Here is a 16,089-nt window from a genome sequence, read left to right on the forward strand (position 1 = left end):
AAATAATTTATTTAATATATAATATTTTTATAATTAGTTGAATTCATCAAATGCTAAAAATAGGAATGGATGAAAATATTGGGATATTAGTTTTTCTTCTTTTACTTATAACATTATTAAAAGGGATATTTTATATAGCTTGAACCAGTTTCTCTAAAATTATTTAATGTAAAATTATTTTATATTGGAATTTATTTTTATATTTCATAATTGGTAAGAATATTTTTTCATTAAATTTACTTTAATATTTTTATTTTCTCTAATTTTTTTTAATATTATTATTTTTATATAACTTATAAGTTTGCATTATTTTAACAAGATATAAAAAATTATATAAATAAGTGAACTCATAAAGTGTATTAATTTTTAACAATAATAAATAATATATATTTTTTATAATTATATAAAAATTATCATGTAATACTAATAATAAATATGGCAAAAACCTATAAAACAGATAATATTGAGTTTTCTTCTTAAAATGCAAAAGTTTGTATGTTAATTCAATCCTCCAATGAAACTTCTACAATAAAAATGCATGAACATAATAAAAATTCAAGTATATATCAGATGCAACTTTATAATTTTTACTATAACAAAAATATGTAGTTTTTTTTTTTCATTATATTACAGGAATTATATTCTAAATAATAATATAAGGTATTTTAATAACTGAAGAGAACTACGTTTATTTATAGGAATCTAGACACTTCAATTACTATATTTCCAATGTATATTAATGTGATCGTTTATATAGCAGATTTTTTATATATTTTATATAAAACAAAAATATTAAGAATCGGAGAAGTCATTTTTTTTTTATTATTTTCTTAAGGTTAATAACAGCACAATTTAATATTTGTTCTTTTAGACGAATCAGAATAATGTATATATATATTAGTAGATTTAGGAATAAAATTAATTCTAGCACATTTATTTTAATTGATGTTTTTTTATAAATAAAATCAATGGAGTTATTTAGAAATGCCTTTATAGTGTTGATATTTCTGTATTATTAATATTTGTGTTTTATTTAAAAAATTTGATACTATTTAAGGAAAAGAAATATGATAAATTAAAATAACAAATGAAAAGAGAATATTTTTCAACGACGTTTCTCGAATATGAAGCCTATTTTCTTACATGTATAAATATATTATAACAATTAATCATAAAAAAATGAAGGGGAATAGTAACTATTTTATTTCCGTTAAAACCATAATATTTATCATTTTTAATTTCATTCTCTCTTATATTAATAATTTGGTATCACTATTACATTCTAGATAATTTCATTTATATTTTTAATATTTTACGTTATATATGTATGTATATATATATATATATATATGTATTTAACGGAAATTTTTCTTTAAGTGTAAGAAAACATATCACGTTAAATACAACATGAATATATTTTTTTTTTCTGTAGTGTAATTCTGATAAATCTTTATACTATAGAAACTGTATAAGTAGCATGTTAAATTCAAGAAATAATAGAATATTATCAAAAGTTAAGAATAAAACAATCAATTGGGGATTCAAATATAAATTAGACCTAAAGAAAAATTATTATTTAGAAAATAAGAAATACGTTGGTGAATCAGATTGTGGTGAAAGAAGTGCATCCAAAAAAAAATATAGTTCAAAATTTGCAGACAAAGCATTAGTTAAGAAATATATGTCTTTTATATGTAAGCCATATACAGCAATAGATGCTTTTTTTGAAAAACTATTATACAGGGTATTTTGTACTATATATATATATAGGAAATGTACAGATCATACGCAGAAAAAATGTTTAAGACGTTCTGTATTTATAAAAACAGCTTTGACATTTTCTCTACCAGCAATACTTTTTTTAACAGCAACGGTACTATATATTTTATCTCAGTTTTTCTCTGACACTTGGAAGGAACTTATACCGATTGGGGGGACAAGTATTTTTTTAAATTATGTACGTGATAAATCACAGTTCATTGGACTATTATTATCTATTTTAAGTGTTTCAATGGTTATTTATACTCTGGTAAAATTCTTAAAATATGTAATTGAAGTAAGGAGAAATGAATTTAAAGCTTAGTTATAATGAATACAATCCTATAATAAAAAGCGTAGTTTATTTAACTATTGAATATATTATTTATGATTAAGAAAATTATAAGCTTAAAAAAGCCTCTTGCATAACTAAAAATATTATGATTCAACCTAGATAATATAAAAATGTACATTGATACACAAGAGTGAGAAACCAAAAATATATTTATATAATAAATATTTATAATAGTTATTTTGTTTTTATATTTTTTTAATCTTATAATGTTTTTCTGTAAGGTAATTTAACACTCTGTTTTAGCATTTATATATATATAAATAAGTACCATTTGTTTCATAAAAATGTGAATCTAAATTTTTCAATATACCCAATATAATATATTTTATATGAAAAATTATATATGTACAATTTATATGTAAATAATTATTATATTAAATTATAGCTTACTTAATTTAATATATAATATTTCAATTACCCAAACTTCACATATGTAGTGAGGCTATTTATATTTTTAACAGTCGTATATTTTGAGATTTTTTTTATGGTTATATGTGATTATTTGATGATGTTTTAAAATATTTTTATTGAGTATTACTTTTGATTTAAATATATAATGAAGTTTTTCATTTAAGAAAGCTTAAATCATATTTTATTATTTGTGCATGTCCTTATTTTAATTAAATTATAACTAAACAAATAATATTAGTTGAAATTAGTATTATAAGAAACATATATATAAAATATTCTTTTGTATTAACATATAATTATTAGTTCTTTAGACTTTTTTGTATAGCTTACTTGTGATATTATAAATATATACAATTATAATTTTACTATTAAGAATAAAATATTTATATCACATTAACAATTTTAAAATTGAAGCTTTATAATTAAGTGAAGAGTTCAAAACAATTTTACCATTTTATTGACTTAGGTAATTGTTGTATATAAAACCTTTTTATAAACATTAATTAGATATATATAAGAAAAGAAAACTATACATATATGTTTTTAAGAAAATTCTGTGAATATAATTAGGGAATTAGTATTAGCCTGATATTGGATTGTATTATATAACAATTACGTATTTTGCTCTAACAGAATAACTACTTTAATAAAAATAAATGATATATTATTAATGACATTCATTTATCAATTAAATAAAATGTGAATAAGTTTTAATTATAAATGCATTATTTTTCTTAACATAATTATATATGAATAATTATTTAGGCATATGTGATACTTGAAACTTTTTTTCTATATATTCATTTACATCATCAATAAGAAGAATTTATATAGAAAATCATATAAAATTTACATTAATCTAAATTTTTTTTGAAATATGTTATTAGCCTCTTTTTAATAATATAGTATTATGTAAAAGAAAATCAATCTTATATATATAGGTTTGTTCTTATAAAGGATATTGACCATTAATTAGTGCTATAAAAGTTAAAGTACATTCGTTAAAATATTAAAATATTTTTATATATTATATAAAAAATGAAAATATATAACATCAATTTTGATTGAATTTATTTATAAGCTTTCAACTATATTACACGATAATTTTTTAAATGCGATATTATACAAATTAAAGCTAAACAACAAATTAAGATTAACATTTGAATCATAAATCATTCGGTATATACAAATGAAATAATTTTACTTATCCTATGAAAAATATGAAATTTTTTCTTTTTATTTCAAAATATATTCGGACATAAATATCTTGAGGTATATATTTTGAAATATGTACACAAAATTGAATGAATTCTTAATAAAAATTTTAAAATTTTTTAATTTTATTTTCTTAGGTAATGTTAAAAGTAAAATATTTTATTAGGTTATATAGTTATATGTAAATGATACATAAATGTAGTTATCAGCTTGTATATATGTTAATATTATTTTGTAGTAAATGTTCATAATTTATTTCTACAATTATAATTTATAGTAGATACATGCATTGGAATATATTAATTTTATTTATTATAATAAATTACCAATAAATGGAACAGTAGTCTTATATATTATATTATTTTTACACTACGTAATTGTTTATTTATTTCTCCTTTTAATAAATTACTTAAAAATACATAATTAAATGTATTCATAACAAAAAAGGGTATCATGAATATTCATAATGGAAATGACTAAGATATTATTGAAATTTTATTATTATGATATTGATATATTTTAGACAAAGATAAATATTTATTTTTACTATATTAATGCTTCTTATAAAAATTTATATTTAATTGAATGCATGATACTAAATAGAAGAATTTAAAAGTATTTCATTTAAATTAATAGTAAAAATTAAAAATAAGTAATTTTCAAAAATGATTACAAAAAAATAAATTACAATAATTTATTTACCTTTTTAAATATATTTTTCTATAGATTATATAAGGTGTTATAAATTTTATAATTTAAATACATCTTATACCATAAAAATGTTCGTATATTTAATTATTACTTAAAGATTTCCTTTATTTATATATCAAAAAAATTCATTTTCTTCATTTAATGAAACAATTATTATATTTTTATAATATTTTTTAACAATAACAAGTTCTTCAAAATTAGAATGTTAATAATATTAGAAATATTAATGGAAATACATATTTAATATTAGTTTTTATTTTATTAATATATATAACACTACATTATCCTTATTCTCTACTCTTTATATTCCATAAAACCTCAATATGCAGAAATAGTAAAAAATAAAATGTATCTATTTTTTTATTTTATCTTGAAAATAACTAATAAAGAATTATATAATTATTCTGCTAAATTCAATAATTTATGATATAAATTTAGAATATTTATTAATGGATTCAATTTATATTATTTTAATAAATTTTTTTTATAAATATCATAATGATAAAAAGACTGTAGTTTATTTGTAATGCTATTTTACCTTATCTGTTGTAAACAAAATTATAGTTACATACATTTTATTATGATTTTACGAAAAAAATAAATAAAAAGAAATTAAATAGAAAATAGTAGTGTTATTTATCATTCATCGAATATTTTATTGTTACTTTTTTCTTTCCTAATATATTACCATTTTAAATTTCTATAACATGGAGCATAAAATTAATTTGCTATTATTTATTAAAATTTCTACTTTTATCCTTTTAATTTGCATATGTCATTTTTACTATGATGTTGTATGATAACATTATTTAAGGATATATATATTAATTATATTTTTCATGTTTCATTTTTATTAATATATTATTAGTATGAGATTATTCATTTTATTAAATGATAAATTTTGTTTTTATTTTACAGAGTACATATAGCAAATATCTGGTTGAATTCTACAGTTATCGAAGAAAATTATATACAAGAAATTATCGTTTACTTGTAAAATATAAGCAATATAAGGATTCAAGTACTGTGTGTTTAAGAGAAGAGATACAAAATAGTGGAATTAAGAAAAAGGAAGATAAATATTATAATGATAAGGAGAGATTGGAAAAAAATAAACAATCAAATGGAAGTTATCAAAGATTTCAGGAGGTCATAAATTAGCTATACGAAATAAATCTTGTATATTTGAGACAAAAACATATTCCTTTTTAGAAAAAAAAATATTTAAAGAACTTGATTATGAAGATTTTCTGAAAAACACCAGATCAATTAGTGAAAAGCTTTACAAAAAAATAATACGTAAAAAATGCATATCACGATTTTCTTTACCTTTACTGTTGTTATTATTAATTACAACAATACCTATGTTGCATTTATCATTAATAGAAATTTTTTCTAAATCTGACGGTTTGTTGTGGCTATTTGGATTAGAGTTCTCGTCATTGTTGTCGAATATCAAAGAATTTAGCATATCATGGTTAGACATATCATGGCTTGCTTTCATCGTTGACAAAGGAAACATTATCAAGTATAATTAATGTTTAATATATGCCCTACCTTTCATTATATTAGGTGTCATATTCGTATACCTGACAATTTTTTACCATAAAAAAGTTAAAAAATACGAAAAATTTAAGTTCAGGAAAAGATAAAATTAATAGTAAAAAATATGTTTATATGTGTAAAAACGCCTTTAATATAAAACAATGTCTGTTTTGCATTTACATATATATTATTTATCATACGCATAATTCTTTATATATTATGCACGACCATCATATATGTATCTTTTTAAAACATAACTATAAAAAATTATAGCTTTACGTTTTCTATGAATTTCAATATATGAAATTTTTTAATTCTCGCTCTAATATATTATATCTGTATAATAAAATATAATTGAAATAATATATATATTTATGTATTCAAATTGATTTCTATAAAATATATGTTTTTTCTTTACAATGAAATTAATATATCATAATTCTTAAGAATTTTTAAAAATGTGGTAATTTGTATTTTATCTAAAAATTAGAGATTTTTATTTTATATCTTATTCTGTTATAGAATGATTATATATATAGATTATTAAAATAACGCGTCATTAGTTTGACATTAAAAAACTATATGTCTTTTCTTGTATTTAATAAAGAAAAGTGAATATATATCATTGTATTGATAAGTGTATACATATTTGTTTTATATATATAAAAAAATTAATATTTATCTTATACGCTAATAAAAAGTGTGTTAGAAAGTATAATTACTATAGAATCCTCTTTAAAATTCTGTTATTTGTTTTTTTCTTCTTGTAAATTTGAAGATATACGTATATAATAAAAAGAAATACTTAATAAATATAAATTATTATATAATTTTTAAAACATTTACAGTGTTTATTTCTTTACAGTTATATTAATACTTAAAAGTATTTATCATTTTATTATTGTGCTTATTTTTGTGTTTATTCTATTATAAATGTATTAATTAATAATAAATTATATTGAAACATTCAAAACAAATATAATGTATACGGTTCCTATATTTTATGTAATTCAAATATTAAATTGTGAATTAAATATAATTGTATGCTAATATATAGTATGTAAAAATTCTTTTTTTTTATTTCTCATAACTGTAAATATCTAAACGTGTACTGTCTGTAAAAATATAAATTATGTTTAGGATTAATTGAAATAAATTCATATTTTCTACAATGTTTCTATCATGTTTAAATATTTATTTTACTTATGTTGTATTTTTTATGGTTGTCTAAATATAAATTAATGATTTAATATTCATTTTAAAGATTTATAAATATAAGTATAGTTTATATTGAGTATTAATAATTATATTAAATATATAATGACCAATTTTTAAATAAAATAAGAACCAAAAAAGTCGAAATTCTTTTCACAGGAAAAAACGTTTAAAAAATCAAGCATATATGAATAAAAGTTTGGCAGTTTCTGTAAAAGAATATATTATTGTATTTTTATCACTTTTTTATTTCCAATTCCATTAATTATTTTGTTTTATATATTACAATAAGATGTTCTAAGATGATTATATTATTGTAAGAAGGGTGTTACTATTGTATTATATATAGGTTATTTTATATTTTAATGCATATATAATGGTAAACTCTTTAAAATTAGTCATTGAACTACAAGGAATGAAATGGAAACCTATTTATAATTAATATATTGTATTCAGAAATGAAGGTTTTCGTGTATCTAATGACATGTTTATATATTCTTAATGAAATTATTTACTTAAAAAAAGTTTAATGTATACTTATAAACTTTTTCATAGGAACATAGATAATATACATATATACATTAATACAGAAAAGTAAAAAAAATTTATAAAAAAAATATTTAACAGTTCTTATGTTTCTATATTTAATTTATTATTATAATTTATTGTTTTATTATAGTTTATTATCTTAAATTAAAACATATATATATATTATGTTTTTTTTTTTTTTTCGTATAAATGTGATATTGACACTACTATATATTCATTATAGAAATATATACTTTATACTTAATATTCTAAGTGTAAATGTTTTGCATAGATTTATATATATTAAATATGTAATTGTTTAATTTAACATATAATATCACAATTAATATAACGTTATTCATCTAATGAAGTAATTTATTTTTTTAATAATTATATTTACTTTTTAATGGCTGTAAGTAATCACTTGAATAATTTTTTTTTTAAATTTATTTTATATTACTTTTAATACATAAGTTGTTCTGCATTACATGGAAATAAAATAGTTTGTTTTTTTTGTATTTATATTTATTTTTTATTTAAAAGTAAATATAAAAAATTATCTCTATAAAAAAATTATTATGAACATTATTTACTTAATAACTTGTCTGATGTAAAAATATTTTTAATAGGATTTTAGGTTTTTTTTTTATAGCTCATGTATGAAAGTATAAATAATAACAGAATATTCCTTTAAAAAATGAATTGTTAATAGAATATTGTCTATTTTTGAATTTATTAAGGTTTATAATTAAATAGAAAATTTAAGGGATATTACTCATTTTGCTTTTTATTATAAATAATTGTTAGAATTAACCGTATAATACAAAAATTATTTAAATATAAATGATAAAATATAGATAAAAAAGCATTATATTTATTTATACCCTTGATATACTTAAACAACAAAATTATGGTACAAAGATTATGCTGAAGTTAATACGTTTTTAACAACGATTATTCAATACTATATATAAATATTAATTATTACCATTATGATATAATAAAAATAATAATGTTATTTAACTATATTACCATGTTTTCCCAAATATAATGTTTTATAAAATTAAATTTATTAATGCAAAAACATTATTGAAATAAGTAATTCTTCTCTTAATATATAGAACTATATATTACCTATATTCTCTACAATCTATACTGTATGTATTCTCAACACCTGGAAGTGTATATTAATTATCCATCTATTTTTATTTTATTTTGAAAAGAAATAATAAAAAAAATTATTTAATTACCTTATTATATTAAATAAATCATTTGTATATTTTGAGCATTTACTTTTGAGCTCTATTTATATTAATCTCTTTAAAATTATTTTCTTATGGATAACATTATGATAAATATTTTATAGTTAATTTATTTGTCTACATTACTTTGTTTCAATTGTAAAAAAGATTTTTATTTATAAAATTTTTACTATATTTTTACAAAAGAAAAAAAAAAATAATAGAATTAAATAAATAATAATAGTGTCCTTTATTTTTATAAAAATATTATATCTTTGTTAATTATATCCTTTTTCAGTATATTACCATATTAAAGATATATATCAAAGAAGAAAAATTAAGACAATGTCATTTGTTAAAATTACTACGTTAATTCTTTTAAGTTGGATATGTCATATTTATATTTATATGGTGCGACAATATTATTTAATCTTTTTTTTTTTATTCATATTTTTTGTGTTTTATTTTTATTAATACTTTATCTTAGTGTAAAAGTATTCATTAAATTATATAATAAATATTTTTTTTACTTTTTCAGAATACTTATAATAAAACTTTGGGTGAATGCTACAATTATCGTAAAAAATTATATACAAGAAATTATCGTTTACTGGAAAAATATAATCAGGATAAGGATCCCAGTATTGTATGTTTAATGGAAGATATACCAAATGGAATACACAACAAAAAAGATATATATATTAATCAAAAATATACATCAGGAAAAAAGAAACAATCATATAGAAGTTCATTAAGTAATAAAAAAGGCCATAAAAACGATGTGAAAAATAAAACCTGTATATTTGAAACAAAAAAATATTCCAATTTAGAAAAAAAAATATTCAAAGAACTTGATTATGAAGAGTTTCTTAAAAAAAATAGGACAATTAGTGATAGGATATACAAAAAAATAATACGTAAGAAATGCGGATTACGATTTGCTTTACCTTTATTAATATTATTGGTTTTTGCAATATCATTCATATTAGATAATTTTTGTAGATGTGGGCTTACATTTGGTTTGAAAAAAATAATTGTTCTTATTTCACCTGTTTCACGTGGTGCTTCTCCTGCCATAAATTCTTTTTATGAGTTGTTAACGAAATCTCGTTTTAGTTGGTTTACAAATTCTGTGGTAGTATTAAAAAATCGTACGAGGCCAAACTTCTGTGTAACAGGATTTTTGGGCTTTCTTATATACTTTGTGCCTGTCTTCCTATTAAGTGTAATACTTATAGCAGGTGTTGTATATTATCATAAAAAAGTAAAAAAATATGAAAAAATTAGGCATCGGAAAAGATAATAAGTGTACTAAATAACATTTATATCTTTAATTATATATTCAATATAAAATAAAATATGTAACATGTTGAATGGTACTCGTAATATATATACCCATAATTACTTATATATTATAAAAGTACGTAAACATTACTTGTCTCATTGACATACACCAGTGAAAATAGATGTTTTTATAGTTATCGTGAATTTGAATGTTTTAATGTTTTTCAATTCGTAGTTTAAAATAAATTTTCAGATTAATTTAATATTTTGGCTTAATATGTATATTTTTATAAATTACTATTAGACGTATACGCTTGCGCGTTATAATAAATATATAGTAGGGTTCTCTATATAATTTTATTTATGTTTTGTGCTAATTTTTAGTTTAACTATAAATAATACATCTTTGTATACTTTTATATTTTAATATATTATGAATATGTGTTGACTCCTTTTGAAAAATGCATGATAAGATTTAAATTAAAAAAGAATAATTATAGTTTTATTTTTAATGACACTGGGTAATTATAATATGTTGTATAGATGTATATATATATATATATATATATATATATATTACGTAAAATCAAACTTAATATTTATTTTATAAAATAATATTTATGGGAAACATATAATGGAACGATATTATAGTAAAGCCCTTTTCAAGTAATTTATATTTTTGTTTTTTCTGATATAAAAAATAATATATAAATATATAATAGAATATCTTTATTAAATATAGGATATTTTTATTAGTTCAATAACATAGTAGTTCTAAATATTCACAAATAAATGGAGAATTAGCAAGATTTATTATGTTATTATTGTAGTTAATTATTGTGCTTATTCAATATACAAAAAGATAATTTAATATATATTATACTGTAATTTTATAAGTGAATATACTATATAATTTTTATATTCTATATATTATTAAAAGTTTAGGTTAATGAATGAAATGTAATCAAATATTAATAAATAACGTGCATAAATCCTTTTTTGTTTCATAATAGTAAAATTTTCAGTACATTTTTATGAAAATAAAAAGATACATTATCATTAGTTCTAATGAAAGAATATATAATATTTCCACTTTAATATAATATTATATAAGTATTTTTTTATATATATTTCCTGATTTTTTACGTTTATTAATATATTATGTAAAGAGTTAATATATTTTTAAAGATTCGTAAAAATATATGTACTTTATAATGAAAATTATTAATTTATGTTAACAGCACCTAATTTTTAAATAAAATGTAATTAAAAAAAAGAATTAATTGTTTATAAAAGATTTATAGGTATATTACTTAGCTTTCTTTTGAATATATTAGTTTTAATTAGATCTGTTAAAAGAATTTCTGTCTTCTTATGTAGAAGTTTTAATTAAATTAGTATATCAATTTAATATTAAATATATTGAAAAATTTTTATTTGTTAAAATAATAAAAAAAAAGTACTAACATTTCCGTAGTAAATGTAAAATTGAATTAATAAGCTTATAGAAAATAAAACTGTATAAAAGAAATGTGTTACTATAAGTGATTAAATGCTTGAAAACCTTATTAAATAAAAGTACAATAAATAAGAAAATATAATATATTTAGAACTGAAGAATTAAAAAATAGTATTTTAACTACGTATTAATGGAATAATAATAATATATTTATAAAAATATATTTATAAGTGAACCATTCACTTATGGTTTACATAATAAATACAAGAGAAATAAATATTTTACAACGAAATTAATCTATTTGTATATTTTCTCTTAATTTAGAAAAAACAAAAAATCTAGAAAAATATATATTATTTTAAAAACATAAAAGATGCTAAAAAATATTTAGATACCATAAATGATGCTAAAATAGAAAAAGACTATTTATAAGTAAGTGTTTGGAAATTTTAAAATATAAAGTGAGATTATTTTTAATTTTTAATTTTATAATATGTACTTGTGTTATTATACCTTTTAAAAATGGTTTGGCTTATATTTTATTTGGAAATATTGGCTGTGAAGAAAAAGTATAATCGATAAAATCACGGTAACAATAAATGGTAGCTACAAGGGAGTCTTCATAATTGACACGATAAAAGTCTAAACAGTACATAACTATAAATACATAATAATGTTAGTTTTTGTAAAATATTCTTTTTTTTTATATTTTAATTATTTATTAGAAGGAATATTATTTTTTTAATAAAAATAATAATACAATGTTGTATTTCAGATGATTATAACAATTTCTTACGTTATAATATATTTTAAATTATCTTTTATAATTTGATAAGCATAAGAACCTAAATAGTGGGGTATAATATATATAAGTTTTTAAATGTATTTTTAATAAAATATTATTTGTTAATATGTCCTTGTCGATATATTATGGTGTATCTTTAAAGTATATTTTTGGTATGATTCATTTTTATGGGAAAAAATATAAAATACTATAATATTTCTAAAATTAACAATAGAAAAGTTATTAAATTATACATTATAGTAATTTATATTATACTGTATTATATTTTATGTAAATATTATATCTAATTATATTATTTTTATTTATAAATTAGTTTCATTTATGATATACTTAAATTAATGTAATTACATGTAATATTTTTACAAATTTTTGTTCTTATTTCTATGCATTACTAGTTGCTCTAAATATATATATAATTAAAAAGAAATTAAGTAGATGATGGTAAATATATCTCAATTAGAAAAAATAGCATAGATTTAACTCAATTAGAAATACTTATTTTCAAAAAGTATGGTATATATATAAAAAATCTGCATTTATTTGCTTTTTGAATAGTTATTTTTTGATTAGTATCATATAAGTTCGACACTGTAAAAAATTATACACATTAATGGATCGTGCTTAAGTAGAACTAATATATGCTTCATAATTAGCTTAACACAAAATATTGTTTCGTTCGTATATTATTACTATTACAAAATTATTGTAACAATGAAAATTTTATAAAAAAAAATATAGTTTCTTCCAAATTCAATGTTCATGATATTATAATCATTAATAGGATATCATTCTTACAATAAGTAATTATTATATTATATATAGAGAGAGATATTATATACATATTTCTACATTCCATATAGTAGATATATTTAAGGTTACGTATAATAAGAAATTATATATTTATTTATTAATTCATTCTTAACATGAATAACAAAAGTATTATTTAATTAGTGTACTACTTTAAATAAATTATATATTTTAAATATTTATGAATCAATTTAAATTATTTTATTTTCATAAAAGTTGTTATTTTTAAATAGCATTATGACAATAATTATATGCGCTATGTTTTAAAAATTATTTTACTTTGTATATGTAATAAAATCAATTATAGCTATATACAGTATATTAGGAGTTTATGAAGAAATAATAAATATTTTTTAAATAAATATAGCATCTTTTGTCATTAGATATATATTATATTATTATTAATTTTTTTCTTTTTGAAAAATTTAAGATATTCAATAACTATATAATGGATCAAAAAATTAAGATGCTTTTTTTTATAAAAATTTCTACATTTATGCTTTTAACTTGGATATTCCATTTTAACAGTGAATTGGTACGATTACATAACTTGAATATGTTTTCCTTATTTACATTTTTAATGTTTTATTATTATTAATAATTTTTCTTAGAATGAATTATTTATCTTTTAAACAATAAATATCTATATATTTTTTATTTTAGAGTACATTTAACAAATTTATCAATAAAAACTATAAACTTAGTAAAAAATTAGATACAAGAAGTTATCGAATATTGAGAAAATATAAAAAAGATAACAATTCAAATAATGTATTTTTAAAAAAAATGTTTGTAAATAATGGGGGAAATAATGAAGGAGATATATCTAATAATGAAAAGTGCAGAAAAGGAAAAAACAACCAATTAAACAGATGTTTATTAAATAAAGTACAATACTATACTGAAGTTATAGATTATAATAATGGGATGTTTGATGGAAAACATTTCCATTTTCAAAAAAAATGGATTAAAAAAAAAGATCATGATGATTTTCTCGAAAAAAACAGAAGAATTTGTGATATAACTTTAAAGAAAATAAAATTTAGAAAATACCGATTTGGAGTTGCTATATTTATTATTTTTTTATTTTTGGGAATAGCATTAGCAGTATTACCAAAATTACCGTTTATGAAGAGTGTATGGAGATCAATTGATAGTTTATTAACAAACCCTCTGAAAGAAGCTATAAAAACTGCGCAAAAATATGTAAACAACTATCTTTATTTAATATTATATACTGCATTTTTTGTTATATTATCTATTATGCTTATAATAGGGATCTATAAGATGTTAAGGAATAATGAAAAATATAACAAAATTAAGTTAATAACAGAGTAAAATTAATAATAAGGAATATGCATGTTTCTGTAATGAAATTTTTAACATATAGCAATAAGTGTAATAATTTTTTTAATGTTCTTAATAAGAATATATATAATTTGTAAAATATTATAGATGCACATGTACATTACTAGTCTTTTTAATATACAACATTAGAAATGTATTTTCTTCTTTTTTTGGAATTTGAATGTTTTAGTGTTTTATAATTCGTATGCAAATTATTACTGTATCTTAATAATTATTATGGGATAATGCATTTATTTGAATATTTAAATATTTTTGTATAAAAAATATGTAGTTTTGCTGAAAAGTTGTTGTATAATAGTACTATTCACACAATTATGGAGAGCTATGATAATTTATATATTTAATTAACACTTCTTCTTTCTATATTATATTTTGGTGTAATCTAAAATTATTATTGGTTAAGGTTATTAGGAAAATGTATTATTATTAAATTAACTATAAATATCTTTTTCGTAGTATTAAATAAAAGATGGTTAATATATTGCGTTATACTAATATGTATATATATATACATATATTTACATAGGAAAGAACATAATATTTATTATACGTGATATATTTTAAGTGAAGTATACTCTAAAATATACGAATTGTAAAAATATTTTTAATAGAATTTTAGTTGTGCTTCAATCTTATAAAAGGAAAGTTATATAACGAATTAATATCCATTTTAATAGGATTAATAGTTTAGAACTTATGGATAATATTTTAATTTTACTCTTATTATTAATTTATTTTATTATTTTATAATTATTATGAAATATACAATCAATTATTTTTTAAAAACAAAAAAATGCCCTTCACAGAATTAAGAAAATGAGATATTTTTTTACATATAAACTTAAAAAAAAGTTAAAAGAAATACATTTCGAATTTTAAAAATATTTTTCTAATTGTTAATGTTTTCTTGTTTAAATCTTATATCTTTAATATATAAATGAAAGCGATCTTTGAAGTACTAAAATTATTTCTTTATAAAAATTAAGTATATATCGAATTTTTAGAACTAAGAAAATAATTTTTATAGATTAATTCTAGTTAAAATATATTAAGTCGATAGTAAATAAATGAAGTTGTAAGATAATATTACTTTATTAATTTTATATTTTATTTTTGTTATGTGTCACAGTATGTGGTTGACAATGTATGTAAATATATATTTTAATAAATAATTACTGTTTATATAAAAACAATAATTAACCATTATAACAGAATAAATTTTGATTTTATTTTAATTATATTTGTGCATCATGTTCTCCGAACTTTGTTTTTACTAAATCTATGCTTACTGTAAAGAAATGATAATTAAAAATAAAATTTGGAACCTCATTATCATTAAAATTATTTCATTTATCCTTTTTAAATGAATATTTCAGTGTTTGAATAA

At 18.2% G+C, this 16,089-nt stretch overlaps 3 protein-coding genes and 1 pseudogene across 3 annotated transcripts, besides 1 other annotated feature; all 4 read left to right on the top strand.

The window, feature by feature from the left end:
* Positions 1-1,143: 1,143 nt before the first annotated feature.
* PmUG01_10054600 (Plasmodium exported protein, unknown function) lies at positions 1,144-2,083 on the top strand (the record flags this gene model as incomplete). Its single annotated transcript, XM_029005746.1, has 2 exons — positions 1,144-1,266; positions 1,433-2,083. 2 exons carry the CDS (start codon positions 1,144-1,146, stop codon positions 2,081-2,083), a joined length of 774 nt encoding a protein of 257 aa, XP_028862304.1.
* A 3,074-nt stretch (positions 2,084-5,157) lies between these two features.
* On the top strand, positions 5,158-5,988 carry PmUG01_10054700 (annotated as a pseudogene).
* Positions 5,158-5,988: a sequence feature (fam-l protein, pseudogene).
* Positions 5,989-9,324: 3,336 nt separating this feature from the next.
* On the top strand, positions 9,325-10,282 carry PmUG01_10054800 (fam-l protein; the record flags this gene model as incomplete). Its single annotated transcript, XM_029005747.1, has 2 exons — positions 9,325-9,390; positions 9,518-10,282. 2 exons carry the CDS (start codon positions 9,325-9,327, stop codon positions 10,280-10,282), a joined length of 831 nt encoding a protein of 276 aa, XP_028862305.1.
* A 3,500-nt stretch (positions 10,283-13,782) lies between these two features.
* Positions 13,783-14,672, top strand: PmUG01_10054900 (fam-m protein; the record flags this gene model as incomplete). The annotated part of the gene is made up of 2 exons (XM_029005748.1): positions 13,783-13,869; positions 13,998-14,672. The coding sequence occupies 2 exons, from the start codon at positions 13,783-13,785 to the stop codon at positions 14,670-14,672; spliced, it is 762 nt and encodes a 253-aa protein (XP_028862306.1).
* Positions 14,673-16,089: the final 1,417 nt, after the last annotated feature.

This window comes from Plasmodium malariae (genome assembly GCF_900090045.1).
Source record: "Plasmodium malariae genome assembly, chromosome: 10".
NCBI lineage: Eukaryota > Apicomplexa > Aconoidasida > Haemosporida > Plasmodiidae > Plasmodium > Plasmodium malariae.